The sequence below is a fragment of the Sorex fumeus genome, unplaced genomic scaffold (assembly GCF_029834395.1).
Source record: "Sorex fumeus unplaced genomic scaffold, SorFum_2.1 ptg000039l, whole genome shotgun sequence".
NCBI classification, from domain to species: Eukaryota; Metazoa; Chordata; class Mammalia; order Eulipotyphla; family Soricidae; genus Sorex; species Sorex fumeus.
Window position 1 is genome coordinate 26,524,246 of NW_026606096.1, and position 20,690 is coordinate 26,544,935.

At 48.8% G+C, this 20,690-nt stretch overlaps 1 protein-coding gene across 1 annotated transcript in view; it reads right to left on the reverse strand.

Annotated features, from left to right (window-relative positions):
- Positions 1-20,690, reverse strand: part of TMEM131L (transmembrane 131 like) — a 132,112-nt gene that overhangs the window by 17,501 nt on the left and 93,921 nt on the right. The window contains exons 17-25 of the mRNA XM_056118918.1: positions 19,386-19,527; positions 18,722-18,831; positions 16,218-16,290; positions 11,267-11,394; positions 9,205-9,347; positions 6,462-6,648; positions 5,905-6,090; positions 4,351-4,500; positions 3,147-3,769 (exon numbers count right to left, since the gene is read on the reverse strand). Of these exons, the coding sequence (XP_055974893.1) occupies positions 3,147-3,769; positions 4,351-4,500; positions 5,905-6,090; positions 6,462-6,648; positions 9,205-9,347; positions 11,267-11,394; positions 16,218-16,290; positions 18,722-18,831; positions 19,386-19,527 (1,742 nt within the window). The remainder of the gene's footprint in view (positions 1-3,146; positions 3,770-4,350; positions 4,501-5,904; positions 6,091-6,461; positions 6,649-9,204; positions 9,348-11,266; positions 11,395-16,217; positions 16,291-18,721; positions 18,832-19,385; positions 19,528-20,690) is intronic.

A 20,690-nucleotide genomic window follows, 5' to 3' on the forward strand; every position in this document is an offset into this window, starting at 1 on the left:
TGAAATTTAGACTTAAGGATTACTTTTTACATCTCTGCTGCTCTGGGAATTTTGTTTACCGGTGAAAATGCACAAAAGAGTTTTGTAGTCTTAAAAAAGTCAAGAAAATAAAGCAGGGAAAAGCACGCTACTAATTACAGGGCACTATTTAGAATAGCTAAAAAAGTGGAAGCAACGCAAATGCCCATGAAAGAATGGACAAAGTGTGGTGGACATACAATAAACCCTTCTTTGTATCATATTTTAAAGGACTAATGCATCCTTAAAATATAGGGAAGATGGGGGGCTGGAGCGATAGAACAGCGGGTAGGACGTTTGCCTTGCACGCTGCTGACCTAGGTTTGATTCCCAGCATCCCATATGGTCCCCCAAGCACTGCCAGGAGTAATTCCTGAGTACAGAGCCAGGAGTAACCCCTGTGCGTCACCGGGTGTGACCCCCCCCAAAAAAAAACCTAAAAATAAAAAATATATATACATATACATAGGGAAGATGGAAAAACACAAAGAATAAAATTCAGAAATATGTTTCAACGCTGGAGGAATCTTGAAGACATAAGGTTCAGTGGAATAACGCAGTCACAAAGATGACAAGAGAGACTGTATTCTACTAATCTTGAGGGACAGAGTCACAAATTCATTGAGATAACTGGGGGCTGGAAGGTCAGTACAGCGGGCAGGGCATCTGCCTTGCACACGGCTGACCCTATTTTGATGCCCAGACCCCATGTGGTCCCCAGGGCTCACCAGGGGTTCTCCTGAGGAGTAAATCCTGAGCACAGTCCAGTATGACCCACCCACCCGTCCCCCCAAAATTCATAGAGATAAATAGCACAACAGTGGTCAGAAGACACAGGGAGTGCCGCTGTAACTCAGTGGGTACTGAATGCCTGCGTGAGGTGGTGGAAATGCTCTGGAACTGGAAGGCAGTGCTTGCTGCCCAGCTCTGTAAACATGCTAAACACGGCTGAGCTTTATAATTACAGATGAAGTTTATATGGGCCAGAGAGTTAGTGCAGCGGATAAGGCACTTGTCTTGCATACAGTCGAACCTGGTTCAATCTCTGGCACCCCAGAGAGTCCCCTGGGCCTCACCAGGAGGAAAGCGCTGAGCACAGCCAGGTGTGGCCCAAAACATCTGAAACAAAATAGACCTACATATACCTGTGACCCCAGATTTCTCTGAAAGTTGGGGAGCCAGGGAGCCAGCCAGCCGACCCTGGTTTGTTCCCCAGTACCATATATCCCCTAAGAATCCCAAATCCCACTGGCTGTCCCCAACACTGCGAGTTCCAGCAACACAGCATCCTCACGCTGAGCGGCCCCATCCAGTGGGCTGAGCACCACAGGCAGTGGCCCTGCACCACGAGCAGCCTGGATGAATGAATGAATGAATGAATGGATGAAAAAAAAATGGAGTGAAGGTGCGGGTTCTGATGGAACTCGGCCACTGTTTTCTGATCACAATCTCCTCAGGCGCCTGAGTCTCAGTTTCCTTATTCACTCAGGGAAGACCCTGCTTTCCCAGCCCCACCCTGGGTGACCCTGGAAGGATGAGTGGGTCTAAGTACGAAGGGCTCCAGCCATTCAGAGTCACAAGGACTGTGAAAATGGATTCTGCGCTAGACCTAACACAGGAGTCCAGCGAGCAGTGCTGTGTACTCTGGCCACTGAGCAGGAGACGTATGCACGCATGCGCTCTCTCTCTCTCTCTCTCTCTCTCTCTCTCTCTCTCTCTCTCTCTCTCTCTCTCTCTCTCCTCTCCCTCCTTGAAGTTCATGAAGGCTATGGAGTTGCGGTTTCAAAGGGTCTGAAATTACATTAGCTTCCCAAACTTTTTACTTTCAGGGACTGGAGAGTAAGTGGGTAAAGCACCTGCCTGCATGTAGTCCATCCTTAACACCACAGGGCCCCCCTCCCCCTCCCCAGTCCCAACAGGAGGGAGCTCTGAGCACTGAGGCACGCAGCCCCCCAAGCCAAAAGCTAGCTTTCGGTCGGAAAGAAAGAAAATGCTGAATGGTTTCGCCATGTGTGCAAAATAAGGATACCAAATGGACAGACAGGGCTGGGGACCAATGCAAAAAGGGCTAGAGCTAGGGCTGACCGTAGCTCAGTCCCTGAGTACCTCCAGGTGCATCTCCCCCCCCCTTCCCTTAACACTAAAACCTAAACGGATGAGTGAACAAATGGATACTGGCAACAGAGCCGATTTCCTGAGGGGAAGAAGGCCAGGAGTGCGAGACAGGAGGTGGGTGGAAGGCCACAGAAGCAAAGATGGCAATTTGTTTTTTTAAATTCTAATTATGACTCAACGGGTAGAAAATGTGCTTTTTCAAATGATCAAAACAAACAACCATAAGCACAGATTTTTTACGCTAAAGGCTAAAATTCTCTGGCCTACGGTTCCCTTTTGCAAGGGCAAAGGAAGACCTCAGCAGCCCCTCGGAAATCTAACCTCTTTACCAGCAGGAAAGCACCCCGAAAGTGCACCTGTGGTGACTCCCAGTCCTGATCCTCCCGCAGCCCCGCGGTGCAATCGGGAGAGAACACATCTTCCTCAACCAAAGGACACACAGAGAAGCCGGGCCCAGGAGTTACAAGGAGGTGACATTTGTCTATGAGGAAAGTGGCAAACACTTTGTTTCATGGGAAACATTTGCAGGGCTCCTTCGTTTCCGCCAAGAGGCAAAAACAGGCCAGATGAACAAAGGACTACAAAGAGGGGCCCGGTTGCTCCAGTCAGGCTTCGTCCCGCAGCAACCAAACAGGCCATCCCCTCCCTCCATTCGACTTCTTGACAGCGACCTTCGAAACGCTTGAGGTCTCCGCCTAATTCGACTTTCCAGCCAGGTTTCAACAACTCTCCCTGGGCTCTGGCATCAGGTGGGAACAGAAGGACCCCAAGTCCCAGGGGAGTCCTGGGTGAGAGAACACCCCACTGCAAACCGACACGCAGGAGAGAAGGGCCTCTGAGCAGAGATGCCCGCGGTGGGGGCCAGAGAGAGCCCAGCGAGGAAGGTATCTGCCTTGCACATCCGACCTGGGTTCCCTCCCAGGCCCCACCAGGCGTGATTCCCTGAGCACAGAGCCTGGAGTTAAGCCCTGAGCATTGCTTAAATGCCCCCCAAAAACAAAGTAAAAGATTACCAGTGTCTTTCCTGGAAATTTCTGGCAAGTTGGGCTGGAACGGAGGTGAGTTTCTCTGCCAATGGTTTTCAGGTAGCTTCTTAGAGGTCTTCAGAGGAGAGAGCTCGGCCGGTTCCTTGGGCTCAGTGAGGCTTTCTGAAATGTGGATTTCCGTTTCCTTAGGAAACATACAAGTCTGGGTTCCCTCCTTCCGGAGGAGTTCCGAAGAAGGACTCACACCAGCTGCAGCTTTCGGTGTGTTATCTTCCTTATTCAGTAAGTTTTTGGGGAGGGTTAGGTTTTTTTGCAGGCTGACATCGAGGCCACTTGCATATTTGAGGTTCACCCAGTTGTCCGCAAGAGTCTCGGCGGCCCCGTCCCCTCGTGGAGGGGCCAGGGGGCTGCCGGGCACGGGGGTCTGCTTCTCCTCAGCGCTGGCACCGCTGGGGACAGAGGTGCCGGGTTTGTGCTTGCTGTAGTACACCGAGCACTTGTGCTTCTTCTGAGAATGACCGTAGGTGCCCGGGCTCCGCTTGGCAGCATTCTGGACGCGGCTCTGTGGCGGGGGGCTGACAGGGAGGCAGCTCTTGCCTCTGCCTTTGTCACAGGGGCTGTAGGTATCGAGAAAGTTCTTGCAATTGCTTCTGGAGTTAAGAAGAAAAACATTGGTGATGAAGGCAAAAGCGAGTAAAACTCCATCTCTAAGCCGTAAGAGGCAGCAGCAGGTGCAGGGTGTATCAGGGGCAGCACCCGCTCCCTTCCTCAAGCTCCAGAGTTGACCAACTAGCACTCGACAGCAGGTCTGTCTGGGGACACAGGTGGTATGGCTGCCACAAGGATGGATGTGTGTGTGAACACACTGGGCATCAAAATCTGGGCATCAAAATGTATACAGCCTTAAAGTAAGGTCGGTCTCTCTCTCTCTCTCTCTCTCTCTCTCTCTCTCTCTCTCTCTCTCTCTCTTATTTGAGTAAATGAAAGTGGATGAGATCCACTGGAAGGATAAACACATGTATTACACCACTTCTTTCAGACAGACAGACAGACACACACACACACACAATTCTTACTTGAGTAATGGAAGCTGATGAGATCCATTGGAAGGATGAATACATGTATTATACCACTTCTATCAAACATACACACACATACACACACACAGAGACAGGTATAGAGATACACACACACACACACACACACACACACGTCACACACATGTTCTTACCTGTGTGAATGGGAACTGAGCACATCCGTCTGGCTGCTGTCGGGCTGTAAGGAAGTGCTAGCGTTTTGCCTCTGCCTTGTTTTCATAAACTCCATGAGGATGTACTGGGCTTGTTGGAAGGCGATTAAAATCACGCCCATCAGGGACAGACTGAGGAAGAAAGCAACGGGGCTCAGGGGCGGTCGGGAAGCATCTGAGACACAGCGGCGATACCCCGTGTGGTGTGTGGCGGCATCGTCTCTGCTACTTCTTTGGGATTTATTTTATTTGGGGGGTTTGGAGCCACATTCAGCAGCGCTCAAGGCTGACTTCTGGCTCTGAGCTCAGGGATCACTTCCTGGCCGGGCTGGGGGCGGGGGTGGGGGGGAACAAGATGGGGTGCCAGGGATGGAACCCAGGTCAGCCATGTGCAAGGCGAGCAGGGCCCACTGTACCATGGCTCTGGCCCCTACAGATGCTTATTTTAAACCTACTTTTCAAAAAAAGGATATCTAACAGCACGCTCTCTCTCATACGTGAAATGAAAAGCAATTTCCTAAGGAAATAACAAAGCCCAAAAGGCAAAAAGAAAGAACTCCATACGGGTTTTTCAGTATGGAGACCGCCAGTGGACTGCAGGTGGGGGCATAAATTAGGGACGAGAGCACTAGGACAATGGGGCAGGGGGAAAAGTGCCTGTCCCAGAGGCAGGCTGGGGGATGGGAGGGACACTGGGGACACTGATGGACGGAAGTGGACACTGGTGAAGGGACTGGTGTTGGAACATTATGTGCCTGATACTTAATAATAAATAACTTTGTACGTGGTAACTCAAGGTGATTAAGAATTTAAAAATTATCAAAATAAATTACCAAATCACATTTTTATATATGAAAAATAAAGTGCCTATTTCTAGCTGTGACATTCCCATTCTACTTCTGAAGATGCTTTCAGAATAACGTCTCTCTACCTGGGGCCAGAGGGATAGGTAAGGCGCTTACCTTCCACATGGCCGAACTGGGTTCAATCCCTGGCACCCTATATGGTCCCTGAAGCACCACCAGGAATGACCCCTGAGTGCTGAGCCAGGAGAAAGCCCTGAGCATAATGGGGTGTGGCCCCAAAACCAAACCAAACAGTCCCTTCACCCAGGGTCCTTAGTCTTGTCCCATCTCTTTTTTTTTTTTTTTTTGGCTTTTTGGGTCACACCCTGCGATGCACAGGTGTTACTCCTGGCTCATACACTCAGGAATTACTCCTGGCGGTGCTCAGGGGACCATATGGAATGCTGGGAATTGAACCTGGGGCAGCCGCATGCAAGGCAAACGCCCTACCCGCTGTACTATCACTCCAGCCCGTCGTCCCATGTCTTAGGAGACTTCTACACCCCACGGTCGTGAACCAGTTCTCTGCATTGTGAAGCTCAGAAGTTAGTGCTGTGCCTCCCTCCCCATTCCAAGGTTTGCAACAAAGCGACTCAGACGCCCCCAAGTCCCGGTGCCTCGGCAGGGAACGGCCCCCTCCTATCTCTCTCCCACTGTTGTACTCAGAGAAGGCAGCGCCAGAGAGGCTCACCTGACAAAGAAGACCGTGAGCCTCCAGAAGGCCTCCTCCCAGCTGGGGCCCGGGACCACATCGGCACACAAAGGCAGCAGGTGATGAGGCAGAGTCACGTTGAGAGTGAAGTGGAACTCGAGGTTGGTCGCTGTGACGAGTGTCAGTTGGCGGATGACCCAGGAGGAGGTGAAATCTGGAGTGAACCTGGGGACCCCAGATGCCCCATGATGAGCCCAAGGCTCTGACCTCCAGCTCACGCCCCAGCCCCGGCAACACGATGTGATGCTTCTCCTAGCCACAGACTCCGGGAGAGTGACTTCCAGGGCTGGAGAGATAATACCGTTGGGGCTGTGCTTGCCTTGCATGCTGCCAACACGGGTTCAATCCCTGGCATCCCACAGGGGCCCCTGAGCACCACCGAAGGGGATTCCTGAGCACGGAGCCAGGAGTAATCCCTGAGTCTCACCAGGTATGGCCACAAACAAAACCAAAACATCAGGCCGTGGAAAGAAGGGTCTTTCCTCCCTCCCCCAAGGCATCACAAAATGTCCACGAGGAGGAAAGCGGATGCTTACACGATGCTGATATCCCGGGAAGTGTTTGGGTCCAGGGAAAACGGATGACAATCGAGCACCTGGAATCCGTAACCTTGGCAGTTGTACCCGTTAATCCTCAAGGATGTCACAGTGACCGGGAGTGGCCCAATATTCTCAACTTTAAAGTTCTTGGTAATAGATAAAATTTGCTTACTGTCTTTTAGCTCTAGAGAGGACACAAAGTGATCTTTAGTGTATACGTGAACTGCAAGATTTATTTTTACCATGAGATATGGAACATACATATATTTGAATTAATAATCCAAGATCTACACTGTTAAAACAGGCAGGGGTGGTTGATATAAGCACACAGTATGATTTTGATCTAATTCTAGAATACTGATAATAGATTCTGTTATACTGCTGGAATAAAATTAAAATATTTAAATCATTGTTCTGCATAAGTTAAATTATATTCAAATATAATTTGGTGTCCCATATCATAAAAAAAAAATCTTTGTATTTTCTTTGTACGTTTTTACTTATCAAAGTTTGAAGTTGACTTTGTAGGTATTATGCTCAGAATACCAAATCAAGGCTCCCCACTCACAATGAACTGGGAATCACTCACTAAGGGTGGGTGTGACTTCACACGGTTCAAATATCTGCAAACATTAACAGGAAGTAAGTAAATCCTTGCAAATAGCTGAAAGTCCATTTTATTAAGAGTTTAAGAAGAGTCAGCATATTGTAAAAGTCCATACAAGCTTGCAATCCCAAATATATTCCATGTAAGGACTAGTGTTTTACCTGGGTCTACAGTTTGTTGATTTTCAGGGGGTGCCATACCTGGCAGTGCCCAAGGGCTATTGCTTTTGGCAATGCTGGAAAATGGTGAGGTTGCTAAAGATTGAACCCAAGCCTCCACATGAAAAGCAGAGGCTTGAGGCCTTTGTGCCTTCTCCCCAAACCCCTGATCCAACAGTTTTAATTTATTCCTTAATATGTCCTGTGACCATAATCTATGTAAATTCAGTGATTCAACTGAGGTCAATCAGCAGTTTTCTTTTAAAAAAAAAAAAAAAACAAATTTTGGTTCAGGGAGATAGCTTAAGTGGTGAACACAAGTTTTGCACAAGCCAGGTCCAGGATTTGACCCCTGGCAGCACTAGGTGCGGCCCCTATAGAAAAAGTTCTCATCAAGGGGCTGGAGCGATAGCACAGCAGATAGGGTATTTGCGTTGTGCGCGGCAAGGGTTCAATTCCCCGCATTCCATATGGTCCCCCGAGCACCACCAGGAGTGACTCCTGAGTGCAGAGCCAGGAGTAACCCCTGTGCATCACCGAGTGTGACCCCCTCAAAAAAAAAAATAGCTTCTTCAGCCAATTTTCAATTTTCTGATAATAACAGTGATAATAACAGTGGGTAGGACACGTGCCCTTCACATGACTGACCAGGTTCAATCCCCGAGCACTGTTCCCTGAGCGGTGCCAGGAGTAAGTCCTGAGCACTGAGAGGTGTGGCCCCCAAACAAACCAACACAAAACAGATTACTTCCCTTAGACAGTAAAGAGAGTTTTCCCAGGGATAAAAATAGAGTAAGAGGGGCCAGGGCAATAGTACAGCAGGTACGGCGTTTGCTTTGCATGCGGCCGACCTGGGTTCAATTCCTGGCATCCCATATAGTCCCCCAAGCACCACCAGGAGTAATTCCTAAGCGCAGAGCCAGGAGGAGCCCCTGAGCATCTCTGGGTATGACCCAAAAAGCAAAAGAAGAAGAAAAAAAAAAAAAGGATAGAGCTGGGTGTTAGTGGGGTAGAGTGCAGGCCTTCCAATTGAAAAGGAAAAACAAGAGGCTGGAGAGATGAGTCTAGCAGGTATAGTGCTTGGCTGGCACACTGCTGACCCTGGTTTGATCCCTGGCACCCCATATGGTCCCCTGAGCCCCAACAGGAGTCATCTCTGAGCACAAAGCCAGGAGCGAGCACTGCAGAGGATGGCCCAAAACCAAAAAAAAAAAAAAAAAAAAGAAGGCAAACATATTTGACATTTACCACCAGAAGCGACACCTGAACACAGAGCTAGGAGTAGGCCCTGTGTACTGCCAGGTGTGGTCCAAAAACCAAAAAAAATAAATAAATAAAAATTCACCACTTATTTTAGTTCTATTAAAGTTCCTGAAGTTAAAAAAAGAGAAAAAAGCATTTCATTTAAATGCATGATTTAGAAATTTCTAATGAGATACTGAGATTTTACTCCTTTTAGCCACCTGTGGCCCCCAGACAAGCATCGAAGTCCCTGCACGCGCGTGCGCTCTCTCTCTCTCTCTCTCTCTCTCTGGCCCTGGCATTTTTGAAAATGACTATCAGTAAGGCGCAATCAGCCATCTCAGGTAGGGACTGAGGGTCTCTCACAGGCCAGGAAGCAGCAAGCCCAGAGGAGCAGAACCAGCCACAGGATGAGCAAGCCAACCCTGGCCCAGAACACACTTCAGTGGGCGACATCCGTTATTGGATAAAGTTCTGTGGTTAATCAATTTTGTGTATATCTATTATTTGCCTTAAGCATCTGACACGATCCTGGCAATTTATAAGCCACATTTTGCCCCGTGATAATTATTTAAGGTTGGATTCAACAGCGAAGTGTTTAAGGGGATGGTGTCAGGCTACTGTCAGACAGATGTCTGTGACACCATGACTTCTGAAGACTCTGCTTTGTTATCTGTTTGCTCCTGGACCTGGGTCCCAGCCTCCCCCGACCCCGCCATGCCTGGGGACTCACGTCGGTGGCAATCCATCAGCGTGGACTCAGGCACCTTAAAGCGCAGCGACCCTCCTGCGCCCGGAAGTCTGCCGCCCACTCTCAGCAACTCTCTGGCCCCAAATCCTTCCACGACAATCAGGTCGAAAATCGTCAAGTTATTTCTGGAGGGAAAAAATGAGACCCATGAAACAGGCTTCCACTACAGAGCCCAGGCACAGAGCATTGCAGTTAAATATTCCGAGTTGTCAAAGGCATCTTTTGGGTTGTTTGGGAGCCGATACCCAGCTGGGCTCTGGACTTACTCCTCCTCCTGGCTCTGTGCTCAGGGATCGCTCCTGGCGGCCTCGGGGGACCATCTGGGGGTGCTGGGGATTGAAGCTGGGTCAGCCACACAAAAGGCATGTGCCTTATAGGGGGTTACTCTGGGCTCTGTGTTCAGGGGTCCCTCCTGCTGGTGCTGAACCAGGCTATGCAGCATGCAAGTACTTTTTTCTGTTTTTTTCTGGGGCTACATCTGGCTGTGTACCCAGGAATCATTCCTGGTAGGGCTGGGGGGACACCACAGGGGATGCCGCAGATAGAACCTGGGCTGGCCATGTGCAAGGCAAATGCCCTTCCTGCTGTGCCATTGCTCCAGCCCCCAGACAAGCATCGAAGTCCCTGCACGCACGTGCACGCTCTCTCTCTCTCTCTCTCTCTCTCTCTCTCTCTCTCTCTCTCGCTCGCTCGCTCGCTCGCCCTGGCATTTTTGAAAATGACTATCAGTAAGGCGCAATCTGCCATCTCAGGTAGGGACTGAGGGTCTCTCAACAGGCCAGGAAGCAGCAAGCCCAGAGGAGCAGAAACAGCCACAGGATGAGCAAGCCAACCCTGGCCCAGAACACACGGCCTTCTCTCTCCAGTAACGGCACCAGGACGAGGTCAGACCTCCAAGAGAGAATAGAAGAACAAAGAAGGCAAAGGGGGCCATAGAAAAATACTACCGGATGAAAACAAACTGGTAAGGGGCGGGAGATAGAATACAGTGAGTAGGACGCTTGCCTTGCACATGGCTGACCTGGGTTCTATTCCTGATATTCCTGAACCCCATATGGTTCTATTCCTGAACCCCATATGGTTCCCTGACGGGAGTGATTCCTAAGTACCATCAGGTCTGGCCCCCAAATCAAAACCAAAACAAAACAATAAGGAAAACATAACAGAGGTGAAGAAGTTTAAGACTAGAAACAAGGCATTGGTTCAGCAGTGTTAACCGTCGGGTAGAAGGAAGGAAAAATAAATAAAATAAATGGTTAAGGGGCTCAACCCTGCATTTGTTCCACTGTTCGTGGGGAGTACAGAGAAGACCAGAAGTGAGATGAGAGAATCAAGTTCACACTTTGAGGACCGCACACGAATATGGCCGCATTTCCATTACTCTAAAGACAGAGACGAGTGTGTGTGATGTCTGTCTTCCTTGTGTGCATGCAGATGTGTGTGAGTGCATGTGTGTATGCGGTGTGTGTGTATACATGCATGAGTTGTATCTTCCATGTGTATACATGTCTTTGCATATATATATGCGTGGCATCCATCATCCATGTATACATGTTTGTGCATACATACATGTGCGGTATCTGCCTCCCCTATGTGTACATGTGTGTACATATGTGTGATGTCTGTATGCGGGTGTGTACACATGTGTATACTCGGGTGTGTGGTGTCTATATTTGTGTATGTACAGGTGTGCAGTCCTTGTCGTCTGTGTGTGTACATGTGTTTGCATGTATATACGTGTGTGGTGTCTGTCTTCCATGTACATGTGTTTGTGTGCATACACACATAGGTGGAGTCTGCCCTGGTGACAACAGCTGTCCTGCAGAGATGGGGCAGACTCCCTGCTGAACGTGAGCAGAAACCCAGGCACGGGGGGTCAGACACGTACCTCAGGGGCCCTCATACGCACACCCCCCTCCTCCCCACTGCTCTCCAGGTCCAGCTGCAGCAGAGAGCAACAGTTCTGAGCCAGGAGGTTTTGCCCTGTGTGAGCACTTCAGAGGAGCAAGTGGCTGGGGAGAAACCAAGGGCCTGGGGCACTTACCGGAGGAGCAGCAGCGAGACGACCCTCCCGTAGTCGGTGGGCGTGAAGACCACGCCTACCCTTCTCGTCTCCAGGGGCTGCAGTTGCAGGAGGAGGCTGGCCGAGCTGGGCCCTTCGGAGCGGTGACCCTGCAGACGGAGACAAGGGCGTGGGCTCAGCACCAGCCACGGGCACACACACCACCATGGCTGTGGAGCCGAGTCTCCAGAGCCAGAGCCACGGACGACAGGCAGTGCTGCAGGCGCCCTGACGTGGACACGGGGGCGGCGACGGGCACTGGGGTGGGCACCTTCTGCACAAAGATGCTCTGAATGCAAAACAGCCCTCGGGAAACTGCCCCACTCCCTTCAGCGTGGCTGCTAGGGGACGGAACTGCAGTGCCCATCTCTGCACCCCGCACTCTCCCTGATGAGGAACCGAAGGGTATCCAAGCCCCCTGGGGGACGTTCAGTGTCTCCTGTCAGACAGAAGATCTCCAGTGCCTTCACATCTTCGTTTATTGCCTCTACGAATTATTTCAATGAATAAATCTCGTGTTTGAAATTCAATAGCTCAGATTGAGTTCTTTGTCTTTCATCTGAGTTGGGGAACGGACCACACCCAGCATCCTTCTGGGCCGTGCCTGGGGACCACCTGTGGTGGCAGGAATAATGCACAGGGCCAAAGAGAGACGGCACACCGGCACACCGCCAACCTGCTTTCCATCCTGACATCCCACATGGTCTCTCCCGAGCCTCGCCAGGAGTGATCCTTGGGTGATGAGCAAGGAATGAGCTCCTAGCACCGCCGAGTGTGGCTCCGAAACCAAAAAGCAAAACAAAACAAAAACAAACTGGGGCCAGAGCATCAAAAGCAAGTGCCCGAGCCCTGTGCTCTCTCTGACCCAAGGTTACTGCTTTCTCAATTTCCTCAACACCACTGTTTTCCCTTGCTCCTTTTCACGAGGAACACAACTTCGTCATTTCTCAGCATTTTCACCATCAGGATATTGGTCTTTTCTATGTTTTTAATTTTGCAGTTTGATTCTTTAAGACCAATGCTAACATTTCCTGTGTTAACTGGAAAGGGTGTGACCGTTATTGGACACATTTCACTGGAAATTATAAACGTCTCGAAGAAACGCTGCTCTATAAACATATCATGGATACTGAATTAAAAGCTGTTTTGGGATTGATTTTGAAACTATAACAGTACCATCTGGAATATAATTAAAGCACAGAGCATGCTGAGCCATCTACAAAACTTCATTGACTCTTCAAACCTTCCAAGGAGGAAAAAATGAGACTTAGGTTCCATTTGCCCAGGGGTCAGGGAGATAAAGACGGCAGAGCCAGGACACACATAACATTTGCGATTCCTAAGTGCATTATGTTTCGTAAACGTCCCATCCCATATGGTCTCAACCGACGGAAAGCACTTCAGAAAAGCAAACCAACAAAATGATGAGGCGTTTCTCTCTTTTCGTGAGAGTACTGAATAAGGAAGGATCTGAGTTGGGGTCAGGAGATAGTACAGTGGTTACTGCCTGTGATGAGCATGTAGTTGGTGCAGGGGCAATGCCCAGGACCATGTGGTCGCCCAACAGGGCTGGGTGCAGTCCGGGTGATCCTGGCACCAGAGGGTTTGAGCAGCATAGCCGAGAATCGCTAATGGGGCCATCCTGAACATCGCTTGGGAGATGACCCCGAATTTTGAAAGATTAAGGAATTTTAAGTTGAAATCTTAAGCATCTCAAAGGCATCGATATCATTCTTTTGATCATCAGAAATATTAAAAGATGATAACTTTCTTCACAGAGGATCCACAAATAATCAAAGTAAAAGACTTTTAACAAGGGAACAGAAAGCACCAATGATGCCCTGGTCCTGAATTTCAAAACTGAGAACAACAATTAAGTGGGGCAGAAAAGTGGGCGTTGGGAGGTGGGGGGGAGAGGTAACAGGAGGCCCGAAAGCATTTCAAGGACACTGGTGAAGGGTCTGGGGTGATGAGGCGAAGAAGCTGTGTATGCTAATACCACAAACATTACCCCTGATGCCAGCAGGTTACTAAACCACCATAAGAAAAATTAAAAATAAATAAAAGTGCTTTCCAAATGAGTTTCACCATTAATAGAGTAAAAATGGGCTTTGGGCACTAGAGAGATAGGGCAGGCGTTAAGGAGCTTGTGTTGCATGTGGCCGATCCTACATTGAACCCTGACATCCCATATAGTCTCCGGAACCCCACCAGGAGCGTGATCCTTGAGCACAGAGGCAGGAGTAAGCTCTAAGCACCACCAGATATGGCTCAAAAATAAAATTTAAAATAATAATAATAAAGAAACATGCTTGGGTAAATTGTAACTTGCTGCATGTGGTCTGGGGTCTCCCTCTTCAAGTGATTTATAACCAACAGTGTCTCTTTGGAAAGATAAGGGTGGAGAATGAGAGTATCCAAGATATCTATGTGTGCATCAGAAGTACAACTCTATACAAATAAGCTCACGTGACCATACGTGATTCTGTGGGTTTGTTTCCTGGTGGTGCACAGGAATCACCCCTGGCAGGGCCTGGGGGGACGATCTGGGGTGCTGGGGATGGAACGCAGGTTTGCTGCATGCGAGGCAAGCGTCCTTCCCTCTCGACTATCTCTCTGGCCTGACTTTCCAGTGTGAATCTCTTTTATTTTTTAAATTTTTATTAGTGAAACACCATGAGGTGCTTGAGTTTCAGTTAGACAATGATCGAGTACCCATCCCTTCACCAGTGCCCATTCTCCATGCCCAATGGTCCCAGTATCCCAGTATCCTCCCCCTCTCCCCCCCCCATCCCATCCCGCCTCTGTGTCAGGGCATTCCCTTTTGTTCTCTCTCCTTTCCTTTCAGTTGCTGAGGTTCCCAAAAGAGGCATTGAATGGTAATCATGTTCATTCTATAGTCTACTTTCAGCATGCATCTCTTGTCCTGGGAGCATCCTCCCAACACCCTTTACTTGGTGTTCCCTTCTCTATCTGAGCTGCCTTTCCCCTAGCATGTGCGGCTAGCCTTCAAGTCATGGAGTGAACCTCCAGGTACTTATCTCAACTACTCTTGGGTGTTAGTCTCCTATTTTGTTACTTTATGTTCCCTAGATGAATGCAATCTTTCTATGTCTGTCCCTCTCTTTCTGACTCATTTCGCTTAGCACAATACTTTCCATGTAGTACCACTTGTATGTAAATTTCATGACTTCATCTTTTCTAACAGCTGCATAGTACTCCATTGTGTAGATGTACCAAAGTTTCTTTAACCAGTCAGCTATTCTCGGGCTCCAGTGTGAATCTCTTGAACACGTGCCTCTCTCCTGAACTGAGCTTATGCAGCAAGAATCTGTAAAGAAAAAACTCGGCTCCACCTAGAGACTCAGAGAACCGCGAGTGGAAAGCAGCTCTTTCTCCTTTCTCCTCCTTCAATGTCTATACAAGACCCCAGGAGTCTTCCCGCTACTTTTTCTTGTGCAAGGGGCGCGGGAATTTCAGCTCGGCTCCTCTCCATAGGCGTGGAGGTGACTATAACGGAAACTGGAGCAGCCATGCGGTGGAGCTGCCTTAGTGAGCCTGTGTTTGCTTCTACCTGAACTTGCCCCAAGGAAGGACTTGACGGGGCCAAGGGCCCTAATGAGGATTATGAGTGTTGGGGTCTCCAGCTTTGTGGTTTCCACATAGCTCTGTCTCTTTCATGCCCAAGAATACAAATCATCCGATCAGAATGATTTACAGATCAACAATGATTTACAGATCAACACAAACCCTGGGTCCCTGCCGCATTAATTCATTGGGAAAATCTGCTGCATATCCTCAGTGTCTACAGAAGAACCTGGAGCGGCCTCATGTATTGCTGAGGATAAATTATATTAAATTTAATTTTATTATTATTGTTTTGGTTTGGTTTTGTTTTGGGGCCACTCCTGGAAATGCTCAGGAATTACTCCGGACTTGGGGGCTTGGAGGGACCACATGGGATACCAAGGATGGAATCCAGGTAGGCCATATGCAAGGCAAGCACCCTACCCACTGTAGGACAACCGGTGTAAGGATCTTATTTCTAGGGATTTTTTTTTTCCCATTAAAAACAAACGAACAAAAAATGGTATGTCCAGGTTAAAGATAAAACAATCTTCACACATTTTCTTCTAAGGAAATCTTATTTTGATCATTTTTAGAGAAATAACAAGCAATAGAAAATAAATTATTTAGGGCCTGCTATTGGGGCAGGCTTAGGTGGTGTTTGGGAAAATTCGAAATGATGGTAGTGGGATTGGCGTTGAAACACTGAATGTAATAAATTACTGGGAGCTACCTTATAAAAATAAAATAAAATAAATCAATATGGTGGGTGTCTGAGGTCTAGAGAGAGAGTCCAGTGGGTAGGGCGCTTGCCTTGCATATGGCCTACCCGGGTTCCATCCTCGGCATCCCATGTGGTCCCCCAAGCCCCCAAGTCAGGAGTAATTTCTGAGAATCACCAGGTATGGCCTCAAAACAAAACAAACCAACACAGTAATAATAAAATTAAATAAAAAACAGCATGGAGGGGGCTGGAGCAATAGCACAGCGGGTCAGCGAGTAGGGCGTTTGCCTTGCACGCAGCCAATCCGGGTTCGATTCCCAGCATCCCATATGGTCCCCCGAGCACCGCCAGGAGTAATTCCTGAGTGCGTAAGCCAGGAGTAATCCCTGTGCATCGCCGGGTGTGACCCAAAATGCAAATAAATGAATAAATAAATAAATAATACAGCATAGAGAAGGGGGTGGCACTAGGGAGAGAGAGGGGGGTTATGCAGGTGACAGTTGACGGGTGTGGTACTGGAATTAAGTGCAAGGGAAGCCACCACTATAAGTACTGTAAATCACAAAACTACATAACTTCAATCAACAAAAAAAAAAATTAAAAAACAAACAAACAAACAAACAAAAAATCACAGCATCCTACCTGGTAAGGACAAGCTTTGGTGAGCTGGAATTCACCAGTTGTGAAATTTATCATCTGTATATCAACACCAAACCTTAAAAGAAAGAAAAGGTCAGAGGTGATTTATTAGGCCAGTAATCAATGTCAGTCAGATGTGGACACACATGTCCCAGTTTTCTCTGTACATGTGGTGCTCCTGCTCACACCACACTGAGAACCACTCTGTCCCACGTCCCGGCCCTGCCCGGGACCTGACACCCTGGAGGCGGCTCCATTAAGATCATTCACAGGGGTTGGAGCAATAGTATAGCGGGGAGGGCATTTGCCTTGCACGCAGACAAGCCGGGTTCAATCCCCGGCATCCCATATGGTTTCCCAAGCAACGCCAGAAGAAATTCCTGAGTGCAGAACCAGGAATAACCCCAGAGCATCACCAGGTGTGACCCAAGAAGCAAAAAAAAAAAAAAAAAGAAAGAAATCATTCAACAGAATGGGAAGAAGTATCTGGTGACAAAAGCCCTAAAGTTGACTTTCTTTTTTTTTCTCCAGATGATTCTGGCTGATTTTGTATCCCGGGAGACATCTGCTGTGCCTGGACATTCTGGGTGGCCACCGCTGGGGAGTTCCGATAGGCACTCGTCAGCTAGCAGCCAGGGACCCAATGAACATCCCTCCGAGTGGAAACAGACATCCCCCGAAACAGAGTGGTCCAAAAGCTGAGAAGCCCTGGGACAGGGTCTGACTGCCACAGACGGGATGCCCCGCAGAGAAACTACGATGGGCTAATGAAACACAGTAGCAGAGACAAGAACCAACGCTACCAACGTCCTCTCTTCAACAACTAACAGTCCTAGAAGCTGACGCCCTGCACAAACAGTGTGTATTGCCCTGAGATCACCAAAATTTAAGTTTAAATTTTGGGTGTCGGTGAAAGAAACTCATATCGTAAAAAACAGTAGTGGAAGGCACTGGGCACTTGAGTGGCAGTGGAGGAACTGTACATAATACCATAAATGTACACGCAACCATAGGTATTTTCCTTCACTGTAATTCACGATCAATGTCCTCCCTTTGTTCATCAATTTGCTCGAGCAGGCCCAGTAATGTCTCCATCCTGAGACTTGTTGTTACTGTGTTTGGCATATTAGGGGCCAGAGTACACTGGCCCCAAATGACAGAACGTGCACATGAACTTTGTTTTCAAGAGTGCGGCTCTTCCTCTCTCCGTCCACTCCTGATGAACCCCTGGCGGCCACAAGCTTCAGAAGAAAAACGCAGGTACTCGGGAGTAGGGACTGAAGACACCAGGCCACACGGCAGTCCTGGGGGTGAGCCGTCCCTTCCCGTCTCCCCTGCCCACTTGTAGTCCTTGCTGTCATGACCATGAACTGCCTCTGGGCACCAACTGGGCACATCAACGGCCTTGATCCAGAGACTCACAAACGAATCTCAAAATGGATCGGCTCCCTACAGAGATGTCTCTGGACCCCAATCATTTACAATTTGAGAATTCCAGGAGCATGCAGCTGCTTTCGCAGCCGCGCGACCTCTCATGATATTCATAATCACTGTCAATGTCCTCCCATTGTTCATCGATTTGCTCAAGCAGGCCCAGTAACACTGTGAAACTTGTTACTGTGTTTGGCATATCGAATATGTCACGGGTAGCTTGCCAGGCTTTGCCGTGTGGGCGAGATACTCTCGGTAGCATATAAACAATAGAAAATAAATTATCTAGCATCTGCCTATGGCAGGCAGGCTTGAATGGTGTTGGGAAAATTCAAAATAATGGTAGTGAAAGGTAATGCTGATGGGATTGGTGTTGAAATGCTGAACGTAATCAATTAATGTGAACAACCCTATGAAAATCAAATTTTGAAATTTTTGAAAAATAAATCGATTTGAAAAAATATATAGAGTATGGCCCACTGCTGGGAAGAGAGTAAGCGGGGAGGGCACTGCCTTGCACATGGCTGACCCAGACTCGATCTCCAGCACCCCCTATCATGCCCAAGCACCACTAAGGATAATTCTTGAGTGAAGAACCAGGAATAAGCCCTGAGCATCGTGGGGTGTGGCCCCAAAACAAACAAACAAAAAGGCACTTGCCTTGCACCAAGCCAAGAACCCCAGCACCACATGCATTCTCCCCAAGTAACACCAGGGGTCACTCCTGAGCACCACCAAGGGACAAAACCCAACCTACCACTCCCTGCCTCCCCCCCACCCTCCACCCCCGATTTTAAAAATAAAATTAAGGAACACAAACAAACAAAAAACCCTGGTTCCCTGACCAAACTGCAGGACCGTGGCGTCCTGGCGTCCATGGGCCAGTGTCCAAGGCTCCTGGGCATGCCCCACGGTATCCAGACACACAGGCCCCAGGGGAAAGAAAGAAGGGGCAGGAAGAATTCTGAGCTTTAGTGGCATTTCCCAGCAGTGATCCAAAACCTCTGTGTCCCTCACTGTCCCCCCATGCCCTGCCATCCCCCTCTGCCCCTCCCTTGACCCCTGGCGAAACTCACCACTTGTGGAGCAAGCGTCCTGCGGCTTGGGGGGCCGGGTACGAGGACAGGGGCAGGAGCTGCAGGGACAGTGGCCACGAGGAGGGGTTCCTCAGCACCAAGTACTTCACCTACAGGAGGCAGAGTGGGATCAAAACCCAGACTGGCACTCCGAGAGCAAGCGTCCCATATACTTTTGTATATGATTGTTGTTTTGTTTGTTTTGAGGTCAGACCTGGCAGTGCTCAGGGGTTCCTCCTGGCTCTGCCCTTCAGGAATCACTCCTGGTGTGCTCAGCGAACCATATGACAGGCCAAAGATCGAACCTGGGTCAGCAGCATGTGAGGCAAATCCCCTACCTGCTGTACAATTGCTCCAGCTCTTGAACTCTGGTTCGATCCCTGGCATCCCATACGGTTTCCCCAAGCCTGCCAGGAGTGAATCCCTGGGTACAGAACCAGGAGGAAGCCCTGAGCATTTCCAGGTGTGGCCCCCAAACCAAAAGCATAATGAACTGTATTTTAAATCCAGCCACCTCAATAAAAACAATAAATGAACTGGGCGGCATGTGGGTGTCCCCTCAAATGCATCTAATACGGCATCTCAGAGCGGACGGATTCTGGTGGCTTAGACTCCCAGAGTTGGGGGGTTGAGGATGGAAAGGGGGGCAGGCAGGGAGCCTCACCGCGCTGTTCTTCAGAGCCGTGGCACTGAAGTTCAACACCAGGCCGGGCTCGGCGGGCAAACGAGGCAGAAAGAATCCGAAGGGCTCCGACTCCTTGGGTTTCTTCAAGTGGGCAAAGCGAGTCATTCCCAACACATTCCTCCTGTGTGATGAAAAAAGAAAAGGATTGAGACAGAGCGATAGTACAGCAGGTAGGCGTTTGCCTTGCACGCAGCCAACCCGAGTTCAATCCCCGGCCTCCCATATGGTCCCCCAAGCACCGCCAGGAGTAATTCCTGAGTGCAGAGGCAGGAGTAACCCTTGAGCATCGCTGGGTGTGACTCAAAAAGGAAAAAAAAAAAGAAGAAGAAAAGGACCGCCAAAATCATGTGGCGATCAGAAAGAAAATGGGGATCACTTCCTCAATGAAACTTGAATTCTTGACGCAAACAGTGATTTCCAGGCCTGGGGATAGAGAAAGTATAAGCGAGCCCTGGGATATGTATATTACTAGAAAGCAGAGGGAAACTGAAAAAGAATGAAAGGGGTGTCCTCGTCTTCACGGGTTAGTCCAAAAGGGGCCCTTCGACCAAGTCTGGAACCATGCAGTATCAGATAATCCTGATGTTGGCAAGAGATTACAACACATTCACTGCAGAGTCCAAATGGATGTGCTAAAGGAACACAGTGAGTAATTAGAAATAAGAGTATTTTATTTGTTAAGAAATAAAGTTTATTTATTTGCAGCTACCGGCAGCTGCAATTCAGTCACTGATGCAGACAAACATCACAGCTTGGAGTGCTCCAACCATCATAGAACCGATCACTTAGCACTTGCAAAGGCGGAAAGGTGTCCTCTATGGAAAGAAATGTATTACATTTCACCTAACCAGGGCCAGCATGATAGTACAGTGGGTAGGGCATTTGACTTGCATGTGGCCAACTCAGGTTCAATCCCAAGCACCCCATATGGTTCCCCAGCACCACCAGGAATAACTCCAGAGTGCAGAGCCAGGAGTAACTCCTGAGCACTGTGGGGCATGGCCCCCAAAAGACAAATCACCTAACCCAAATAACCCAACTTGGCAAAGAGAAACAGGGAATCAAATGTCCCTCCTGATATGACACAATGGGATTCGATCCCAACCAGATAATCAGCATGAAAGTGTTTAACAGCGATGTAAACTTAGGAGGCGATTTAAAAAATAAAAAAAAGTCAAATGTCCAGTAAGGTCATTAAAAAATGTCAATGTAGTGAATGAGGAAGAAAGATGAAGATACCGGTCCCAAGAAAAGCAAGTACACATACATGGCAAGCAAATGCCC